The 11410-nt window shown below is 41.7% G+C and overlaps 1 protein-coding gene across 1 annotated transcript; it reads left to right on the plus strand.

Annotated features, from left to right (window-relative positions):
• Window positions 1-231: 231 nt before the first annotated feature.
• On the plus strand, window positions 232-9203 carry RAB33B (RAB33B, member RAS oncogene family). Its single transcript, XM_075709443.1, has 2 exons — window positions 232-480; window positions 6287-9203. Exons 1-2 carry the CDS (start codon window positions 232-234, stop codon window positions 6728-6730), a joined length of 693 nt encoding a protein of 230 aa, XP_075565558.1. The 3' UTR covers window positions 6731-9203.
• The last annotated feature ends 2207 nt before the right edge of the window (window positions 9204-11410 follow it).

Consider the following 11410-nt stretch of genomic DNA (forward strand, 5'->3'; position numbering starts at 1 on the left):
GCAGCCGGGATGGGACGGGGCCGGGCCGTGACGTACCGTGACGCGACGCGTGGCAGCGCGTGGGCAGTCGTTGCTCGCCGTGGGCGGCGGTTAACGGGCCGCGGGGCGCGCGCCCGCCCGCCGCCCGGGAGGGGGAAGGAGGAGCAGGAGGAGAGCGGGGCGGTCGCGGTCGCGTCCCCGTCCCCGTCCCCGTCCCCGTCCCCGAGGCGGTCCGCCCGGGCCCCCGGAGCGATGATGGCCGCGGCGGCCGACCTGGAGTCCTCGCTGGAGCTGAGCCTGACGGGCAGCGGCTCGCTCCCCGGCGGGCTGCCCCCCGCCCGCTCCCGCATCTTCAAGATCATCGTCATCGGGGACTCCAACGTGGGGAAGACGTGCCTCACCTACCGCTTCTGCGCCGGCCGCTTCCCCCAGCGCACCGAGGCCACCATCGGCGTGGACTTCCGCGAGCGCGCCGTCACCATCGACGGCGAGCGCATCAAGGTACCGACGGGAGGGGGGGGGGGGGGGGGGGGCGCCGGCCTTGGGAGCGCTGCCCGCCGCGGCCTGGTGCTGCCCGCCGCCCGCCCTGCGGCAGTTGCCGGCGGCCCGGCCGCCTTGGGCCTTGCCCGGCCTCAGGGTGCCGCGGCGGCAGCGGGGGGTGCCCCCGCCGGGCCCCGGCCCAGCTGCTGACGGGAGGGAGCATCCCGGGCCCGCTGCGGAGCCCCAGCATCGCCGTCGGCGGCAGCTGGGAGGCCGGGAAGAGCGGGAGGAGAGGGAGATGCGGGTGGGAGGCGGGGGCCGGTGAGCCTCTGCCCGCGCCTGGGCGGCTCAGGGCCGGGGGCCCGGGCAGCCGGCAGGGCCGTGCGCGGCTGGCGTGAGGCGGGGGCACCCCCGCCCTCCCCGCCGCTCGCAGTGTGGTGCTGCACGGTGGGCTCCTGAGCCTCTCCCGTCACCTTCCCGTACCCCAGGAGTTCAACGCCGTTGTGTCACGTAGCCGGCAGCCTCGGCCGTATCTGCTCTGCAACTTTTGGTTTAAAACTATTTTGCCTTGCTCCTGTTGGAAATGTAATTACTGGGTAGGTTTTCTATGATGATGGAAAATTCCTACCATAGGCCAAACCTTTGCGCAGCTTTTGGCAGGTGTTAATCAGTAATTTCCTCCTTAAAATGGACTTCTAGGTAGATCTCCTACTTACTGATATTTTCATGTTGGCTGTGCCTGGTATCAGCAGCTTGTTGCCTCCCAGAAATTCTGCTTCATGTGTTTATCAAAGATCACACTTAATTGGCTTAACCTTCAAGTCCACAAAGCTATGCAGATGCCACTGTTGTGAGCATTTTGCTTTAAAAATGTCCCGTTAAGAAACTGAACGTTGCTCAGGAGTGAGCTGCTGCATCAGTGATAGCCATGTGTTACAGCTTTTAATTTTTTTTTTTTTTTTTAGGATTCTGCATGTTTAGGCAAATGTGGTACAGAACTGGACAGTGACAGGTTGGATACCTAGCTCATGTTTGACTGTTTTTTACTCTTGATGATAGGTTTAGCTAAAGCTTAGTCTTGCAAAACTAAATTTAGTGAAAAATTGGTTGGGAGGAAGAAAATGCTCTTTTGCCTTCTTTGCACTGTAAAGCAAATTTTAGAACTATGTTAAATATACCTAGAGTGCCCTGTAGATATATAAATGGTAGCGGTGATTCTAACAGTGATTTGCAGACTAGACTACTAGCTGCTTACAGATGGGAGTTTGTTTACTAGGAGTAACGTAGTTTTAAACAGAACCCCCTTCTACTTCTGTACTGCAGTTTGTTTCTATGAGAAAAGTTTAACAATGTGTAGAAAAAGGGAGTAACAGTAGTCTTGGAATTGTACTTTTGCATTTATTATCACCAGACTTTGTAATTACAGCTTACAGTCATGTAGCTGAAAGCTATAGTTTTTTCTTGCTTACTTACCAATTAAAGAAATTGCCGAGGGCATATAAATACATTTGCTTTCCTTCTCTTGTGTTTTTTTCACCGCATATCCTTCTTTTTAATTAAAAAAGAAAAATGAGTAAGAGTCTGTGTTACTCTCTTTCTTTGTAAAACCACTGAATAGCACTTCTTTGGCTGATAGCTGAGATTCTGTATTCCGTGGTCTGTTGCTGTCCATGACAGAGAAGGGAACCTCCTGGGGGATATCTTCTTGTCAGCACCATCTTATTGAGTGGCATTTTCACCATCTCTGGATTATGCTTGGCCTTTGTTGGAGAGAAGTGAAGAAGAATATAGCCTAATCCACAGTTCTGAGATGCTTCACATTGTGCCGTTTTGTTATATATGTTGTGGTAGGTTGTTTTTCTGCGTTCCTGAGAATATACAAGTTGTGGTTGAGGGAGGCAGAGAACTGAAGGAGGCTCTCTTGAGACACATTGTTTTCCGGGAAGTTCTTTTTCAGCTTCAAAAGGAATAAACTTCATCATTATGGCCAGGACTCTAGCTCTTAGGGGGATGCTGTGTGTCATCAAGTATGCACCAATTTTTGGTTCTTGCCACCTCCTCTCGCTCATCTTCACCTTTCTTGCTTGTAGCAGTGAGCTCCAGCAATGCCTGTTGAACCAGGAAAGAGAGAAGCTCAGATGAACCAAATTACTGCTGTTCTGGCTGTGCCCTGAAGGGCCTGCTGAGCAGAGGAATTTTTCCTCTTGCCTGGAAGGAGATTATGAAGTAGTGTCTTCCCTTTTTCTCTTCTCCCTTCCCCCAGCCAGCTGGATGGTCATTCTTGTGCTGCTGCAGTACTGAGCGTTTCCCTCGCAGCTGGAAAAACGCTGTGTCACTGGCAGGAACACGAGCACAGTTCTTCTCGCTGGGGGTCTCCCACACAGAATTGTGTAGAATTCCAAGACATAGGGACCAGTGTATTCCTTTGTGGCTTGTGCAGTAGGCTGACAGCTTCATATGAAACACCGATGCCTAGATGTGGTGAATAAATTAAAGTTTTCAACAAATGAATTTTTTGTGTTCTAAATTTTCCTCTTCCTAAATTGATCTAAGCATTGAGAATCGAAAAAACCAATGTCGTCACTCTTAACTGACCTACATTAAAAGAGCAAAGGATGCAAATGAAATTCAAAGAAGAAAGTCCAAACATCATGTTCTATACCTTTGAGCTCTTCAAGTTTTTTTCCCCACATCTTGTAAAAGGAGACATAGTTTACCAATTTATCTTTATTAAAGGCCAGTTATGTTTTTACCAGCATGTTATAAACCACGCATGCTAAGGGAGTCCTTGTTTAGAAAACAGCCTTTCTAGATCCACAAAAACGAGTCGGAAGGTGGGAGGTGATGGTTGAGTCAATATATTTAAGTACCATTTGTCTTTCCTAGGGAGTGTGACAAAGTGATTCTGTCCACAGTTTTATTAACTGAATTATGCTGTTAAACCAAACTTTCAAATCACACGTTTAAAAGGGCTGTTATAAAAAATGTGCTCCCCTGAAGACAGATGGTATTGAACTAATAATGAAACAGTAATCTTGATGTTAATTCATCAACGCACATCTGTTAATGTGAACATTTTCAGTGTTGTTTTTCACTAGAGCACATATTTTGGGGGGGCAAAAATGGAATGGTCTCCTCAAGTTCACTGGTAAGAGGGAAAAAGAAACTTCTAAAGTGTGAAATTTTCAATCTGGGGGAAGGATTTGCCGCTCAGTGCAAATGAGTACATGCCAAGATTATTACCATTTTTAATTTGAGTTAATACCCTTCAAGCTTGAAATCTGCATGTGAATAAAATTCAGGAGAAACTGTAGTTTAAGCTTGACTTGGAAGATATGTAAACCTTTAATTTAATTTCCCCTTCTCTACCCAACGTTGGCAATACGCTTGCAGGTCTGTGCTTGACTGAAGCATGACTGATTTCTGTTCTGTGAATGAGGTGGGGAGAGAAGTGTAAGCTCACAGCTGCCTGTGAAAATGAGGTCCCTCTTTAATTTAATTTGGTATAGCATTTTCCAAGATTATCTATAGTGATTCCTTAACGTTAAGTTGTCTGAACATAAGGATTACTTCAGTCTGTGCTTCTTTCTTCTCTCTTTTATTTGTCAAATTCCAAATTAATGAAAATTTTCCATGAGTCTCCTGACCTTATAATGTTTTATAAGTATGTAGAACTAGAAGCATCTCTCATCTGGGTAGGTGAATGATTCTTACCCAAACTTAGGTGCCTATATTTAATCTGATTGTCTAGCCTTCCTTAACAGACCATGGAGATGCAGTCAATTGTGTTTAGAGCATAATACCATTGGCAAAAAGCGGGTATTTGATCTAAAATGAGATGGATTGCACCTGACTACCGTTTTCTGTGATCAGAGGCCAGGGTGACTTGCCTTGCTTTTCTTAATAATCTTAATGACCCTTTTAGAAGCAGCACATGGATCTTTATAAGTCTGGGGATCAGAAGCTGCAGCTAACTGGCCTAGACTACAGAAGCCAAGCTGTTCTGATCACTTACTCTTTTTTCCTTCACTCTATCACACTAATGATTTATAACATCCCGTGATTGACTCATGTATCTGGATCGTCATCTGTTTTAATAATTTCCGAACTGATTAATCCTGCAGTTTTAGGAAGAGTCTGTATTATTAGTCCCTGTATCAAGACCTTGCATCTGCTTCTATTCCATTTCACCCTATTTCTACCATTCCAGCTTTAAAAAAAAAAAAAAAAAAAAAAATCCATTTGATATTGTAGTCTTCCTGTCTCAGTGATGCATCTTAGCTTCTTGCCATCAGCAAATTTCCCTGGCAGTCGGGTTTCCTTTTTTTTAATATCAAAGTCACTGGTAAAAATGGTAAACAAGGCACCTTTCAAGACACTGGCAATTTCTAAATAAGTTTACTGAAACATTTGGATCAAAGGAATGCAGAACTATGGTAATGGGAGAACAATTGCATCAAGGGAAGATACCAGCTGTACAAGATTGAATTTTAAATTTACCTTCATTGTTTACAGAACATTTAATATTCTTTGAATTCTGAGTCTGAAGAAAAACTCTCCTTTCTTTCCCAGGGAGGAAACATTTCTTTCTGACATTTCCTGCTCAAAAGATAAAAGCTGAAGTACTAATCAGACTGCATCAGGGGTCAGCTGCACGGGACAGACAGGAAGCTAGGACTCAGCTTTGGCCCAAGAAATCGAATGTTGTCTTTCAGTGTTAACACCATTACTAAGGTGTGTGTGGTAGAAATTATCTAGTGTGTGGCTCTTACAGTGTGCAGTTGACCTAGCTTTGTAGGTGAACTGGCTCTGACTGCTGTAGATTGCAGTCCCACATCTCCTGCAGAGCAAGTTTGTTGAAATATCATTGCGTCCAGTAAGTGCACAATTCTGTAGCATGCTTTACACCTCGGAGGACTCTAAGCTGCCATTATACCGGGATGATTGATGCATTTTAAAATTTTTATTAGTTCTTGCTTGCACCTGCTTGTGCTTCAAGGCTTGTTTTGTTTTTAATCTGGACCAGAGAAGTTTGAAAGGATTTTACTACTTCTGAATGTTTTTTTGTCTGTTACACTGGCTTGGCTTCAAACAAATGTGTTCAGTCTGTTAGGGATAGAATGAAGTGTACCTGGAAACAATAGTAGCATGTTAAGCTAACAGAAGATTTATGCTTTTTTAAAATTTTTTTTCCTTTTCTGCATGCTTTGATACTACAAACCACAGTATGGTCCTAGCTTAAGCATTAAATAAGCTTAAGTTAGAGGTTAGTCACCGGAGGGTTTGATTCCAATAGATACGCTGCAGAGAAAGATTTCTTTGTCCTGTTTTTGGTGGTGGTGGTGTTATTCATGCATGGTTTGATTTCTTCCTGCTTTGATATAGTACCACAATAGGCAGTTAACTTCATGCTAAGAACAAAACTTTGGGGAAGATGATGTTATTTTTGGCAATAAAAAAATCATGTCAGCCGAGAGTTGTGCTGTGAAATACATGTTGTTTTCTTCAAATAAAGTGCTATTGCCAAGAATTCAGGATTTGTTTTTGTAAAAAATCTTGCAAAATACAATAAACTTTCAGAAATTCGTGTTTGTGATCAAGTTGCATCACCATTTCTTCCTGGCTTCGATTGCGAGCAGCGTTGAAAGCGAAAGTTTCTGAAATTGTGTAAAAGCAACAGTGTTCTTCAGCACAAACTTTTCAGTATGATTAATTCAGAAGAGTGGATTTCTGTGATCGTGTGATTTTCCTAGCTACAGGTGATTTGTATTGTTTTCCAACATGAGTAATGAAACATTTTTTTCTCTCATGGTCTTCCCCTTTTCAGATCCAGCTATGGGATACAGCAGGCCAGGAGCGCTTCAGAAAGAGCATGGTGCAGCACTACTACAGGAATGTACATGCTGTTGTGTTTGTGTATGATATGACAAACATTGCCAGTTTTCACAGTCTGCCGTCATGGATAGAGGAATGCAAACAACACCTTCTTGCCAATGATATACCACGGATTCTTGTTGGAAATAAATGTGACCTGAGGAGTGCTATTCAGGTACCTACGGACTTGGCCCAGAAGTTTGCTGATACTCACAGTATGCCGTTGTTTGAAACCTCTGCCAAAAACCCCAATGACAATGACCATGTGGAGGCCATATTTATGACACTGGCTCACAAGCTTAAAAGTCACAAGCCATTAATGCTTAGTCAACCCCCAGATCGTGATGAAATACATATAAAGCCTGAACCAAAATCTGCCATGACCTGCTGGTGTTAAATCATACTATTATCAGCTGTCACCTTGTCTTGTTTGCAAATGCTTCAAAATTATGATCTTGGCAAAGTTCCAGGTTTTGGTAGCAATTATAGCGAATCTCTTTGGCACTTTAATGTGGGGTGGTTTTTTTTTTTCTGGTGTAGACGTGCCCATCTCATGTTCTTGCACTTTGTAATTGTACTTTCTGAATTACTGAAGTTTCACTATATAAATATACAGGAAAGTAAACTTTCAAGTGAGGCTTTGACAAAGCAATTCTACTTGAGCTCTTGCTGCCTGAGATTGTTTTCATCACTTGTGGTAAGGTTATAAATAGTAAGCCAGTTTACTAACATTTTTGGTTGCTACTTCCATTGGAATAATGTAGGAGAAAAGGTGTTTTGTGACAGCCGGATAGCTTGATTTTTGGGTCAGCAAGTGGGGAGATTTTTGATATATGAAGGAATATTTGGTGAGTGCTAGCAAATTGCTAAGCGAGTACTTTTTTTCTTTTAAAAAGCAAAGACCAGGACTGTCAGATAAAGTTTGGGCTGTCAATGTAATGCGGACTGCTAGCTTGTGGCCTGTTATTCCACTGTAAACTTTGTTTGTTCATGGCAATGGTAAGAGAATTGACAAACTTGTCCCTACCTCTAGACAATTATTTGATACTTAAAACTTCATTAATTTTTCATAATTAGCATGTAAAACTAAACTATGCATTCCTTCTTATGGAAAGTACTGTAGCACAGGATTTGGGGTAAATGTGGGACTATAACTGTCTGTAATTTCTCTGACTTTACTAAAAAATCAAGGAGGACTTACTTCTAAAGATGCTGTATTTCAGTTGAGTGTCCCAGGGTAAGTAAAAACACTTAAGTAAATAAAAGATTGAGTGAAGCTGGCGAAAGCATACTGGTTTTCAAAGATAGGAGTTTCAGAGGGTTTTAGTGGTGATGAATGCTTTTCAAATATCTTGAAATAGCCTTTTAGAACCAACTTGATAGGGATGGAAATGCTTAGGACAAAATGTTAGGAATATGGAACTTCCTTAAAATACTTCTGAATACAAAATAAATTAGATCTTGAAATAGGGAGAAAATCTGCAAAACACATCATTTGTTACAAATTTTTGAGCTAAAACCTGCTTGTGTAATGTCGTGGCTGTATGTTGGGCATCCTTGGCATTACTAGTGTGAGTTAGTGGTGGGTCAGATGAGGGAAATTACTCTTCGAGAACCATCTTCTGTGTCCTCATAATTGCAACCATGTTATTTCAGTTCTGTCTGAAGGTCAAGTTTCATAATAAAAACGGTGCTAGGTTGGACATAATTGCATAAAGCGAAATGTAAGCCATAGAATACAATCTATGACTTCATTCATATGCCATGTCAGACAATGTTTTGTGACTTCGTTTTTAAAGGAATTGAAGTAAAACCGGAGATTTTTTATTTGCAGTGTGTAGTGTGTGATGCTGACTGGAAACTAAATGGAAGGGCCAGTTCAGAAGCTGCTGCCCTAGTGATCACATTAGAAACAAATTATTGAAAGGACATAACTATTATTATTTAAACTATTACAATTAATAAGATGTAATTTTACTGCAAGTTACACTGACAAAGTAAAAATGCATTGACACTTTCCTAGATTTAGAAAGAGCATTCAATTTCGTCTAATATGATTAAGATGTTTAAAAAGAATCTAAACAAAAGGTAGTATTTTTTTCCTGTATAAAGCCGCTACAGCTGTGACAGTAATTTTGTTTAGGAAACATTTGTAAAAGGGAACTTTTGTATTCACTCTGAATCTTACATGACTAGAATTTGGTTTACAGTCCTTTCAGAAACAATCAGCTTTTTAATGCTAGTGTCCTTAATTTTTTAAGAAAAGGATTGATCTTAAATTTATGTGTATACTATTGTAAATAAATATGGTTTACAGTCCTCTTGGACAATTTGTTTTTCACTCATGTCCTTAATCCTTTTTCTCAGAAGGATCCATCTTAACTGTTTGTATAATAAGTATGTCAGCAAATGGGTTTTGGTTTTGTGGTTTTTTTAATTTAAAAAAAAAAAAAACAGAATGAAGAATTCCAAAGTCAGTCAGTCAGGTTGGGGGTTGAGCTAAGGGAATTATGTAGCTACAATGTTACCGTTAAATTTGATATCAGACATCTGCAAATCTGTTAAGCTTTATTTGACTTATTCACAACCTGTAAATAAGGGCCCTCATGTCATTAAAATGGTGTGGTAACAATGTTTAAGTGTGTAATTTCGTCTTCAGCACAAAGCATGTTTTAATGGTTCTGCCATAAAGGTAGTGTGGTCATTAACACAGGACTCAGTACGCTTCCTGGCTTTCAGTGGTGATGTTCTGCCCACAAAAGTGATGTCAAAAGTACTGAATACTTTATATATGTATTTTCACTTTACCAAATTGTAAAGTTGGGTTATTTTGTATGTGTTGGGGGGAGGGCAAGGCACAATTCCAGAAACCTAATAAACTGGCTTTGCCACAAACTGTTATCACTTGTTTTCAATAATTATACTAGGAATGATGATGTAATATGGTAAAGTCAGTAACAAAAAGTATAAGGGAGGAAGAAGTTTCTAGTTTCTGTATTTGTGGGTGACAGTTTTGTGAAAGACTGTCACAGTACTTGGACTGCTGTCAGTGCTTTCTTCTGATGGCTCTGAGTTGTTTTGGAGCATCTGAAGCACCCACCTGATGATTCGGAGGCATGTTTGGGATTTATTTCACATTCCAGAAGAATGGGAAGTGATACAACAGTTATAAATCTAGGAATTACTGACCCTTGAATGTATGTTAAGACCCTGCAGGAGTCTTCTCCATTACTTTTCTCCTAGTCTCACCTCACATTCAGAAATAAAAGCTCTTAACTTCACATACAGGTGGGACTTCTTTGGTATCTGGAAAATCAGTCTTGCAGGTTTCCATGTGTGTATGCACACACATGGAGCAAGGCTTCAATTCCCATTAAGTTACTTTTTTGGTAAATGTCATAGCCCTTTCCCCACAAAGGAACTCTCAATTCATTTGTGTTATATACTGTTTCCCTACTGTCCTATTTCTGCTCCTCTTCTAGTTCCACACTTAATAGTGTATTAAAAACAAAAAGGTGAAACACCTTCTAGAGATAATTTGCATCTTTACGATTGCAGTTATCGTTGCTCACACAGGCTGTTAATTCTACTGAATGATTCAAAGAATGTATCTGTTGACTGTATATACCTTGTGCTTTTGGACCCTGGGAATGACCAGAAGGGACTGTGGTAGACTACTGACAGTGCGATGCAGTTGTGAGCCCTTGCCCTAGATTGACACTGGCTACTTCATCAAACTGCTTGGGAAGGAAGCGACTTTCAATTTAGGAAGGCAAGAGGCCGACATAAAAACTCTAGATGTGTCCCAGTATTTGTGCATATGCTTGCTGCGCATTAGGGTTTTCTTGGGTCTGGGTTTTTTTATGTCTCATCTCATGTCTTCATCGTGACACTATAGCTAAGAAGCATCAAAATACGTGTGGTTTTTGTGTGTGCTGTAATCTCCCCAAAGCAAAAAAAAATGGCGGATCCAATAAAGGCTCTAAAGTACATAGTCATTAAAGAATTTGAAAGATGAAGTAGCTCCACCCTTGTCATTTTTTCCAGCTTTATAAACCAATAATTTTAAAAGACAGTAGTAGTGAGCATAGATGAGGACCCCTAATGAAAGCAGTATCTTTCACTTTAATCTTATTTCATCTTTAAAATATGGCTTAATGATCTAAAAATTAGTTAAGCTCTGACTTTGATGGAAGGGAGTAATGTGGGAGTCCATACAAGAATGAAAGCAGAGGCAGCCCTGCCTCCCGCTCCCTCTTTGTCCTTTACCACCTTCATCTGTGACTCACGGGGCTTTCCTGCCAGGAATCCGCAAAACTGGACAGCAGAAAAAAAAACATCAGTAACTGTTTTCCCTCAAGCACCGCAGCTTTGCATAAAGACAAAACTCATCAGGGTAATGCTTGCCTATGGCTTTGATCGCTCTTGGGCCAAAACCTGCTGGTTTTGTCTTCGTCTCCCACCACATTTGACTGTGCACTGCGATGGCAGCTGGCCGTAGGTTCTTGTTCCCTGATTCATCCTGTACAACGCGGCGTAATTGTCATCTTTAAATTGTAACCCTGCGCTAACATTTTCCCCGACTGATCATCTACTAACTTGCTACTTCTATTAAATTCATTGGAAGTCATACTCCTTTTCCCCTCTTGGTGAATATTTTCACTTCCACCAAAATATATAATTCTAATGGTCTTTTTTTTTCTTTCACAGTCCTGCTTTCAAGGCCATTGACCGATGTTTCACAACATCTCGATTCTTAGATTAAGAAGTAGAGCCACATGTCATTTTAAAGTAATAGCGATGTTGCTTTTAAAATGGCAGTCTGGTTTTCTGTGCAAATCAACACAAAACCGACGTGTAATCTTAAATCTGAAGTTGTACATAACATTAGGAATTGGCATTATTCTAAGACTCACAAAAAAAATGTCATTTTGAGTTTGAGGGGTGTTTTCTTTTTTCCTCCCCCATCTGTTGACACTGGATGCCGGAAGGAGGCCTCCCATTCATCCTGCTGATGAGCGGCATCAGCGAGGGCTGTGAAGCGACATTGAGAGGGACAGAATTGCTGCCGGTCTCC

This window comes from Pelecanus crispus, chromosome 4 (genome assembly GCF_030463565.1).
Source record: "Pelecanus crispus isolate bPelCri1 chromosome 4, bPelCri1.pri, whole genome shotgun sequence".
NCBI classification, from domain to species: Eukaryota; Metazoa; Chordata; class Aves; order Pelecaniformes; family Pelecanidae; genus Pelecanus; species Pelecanus crispus.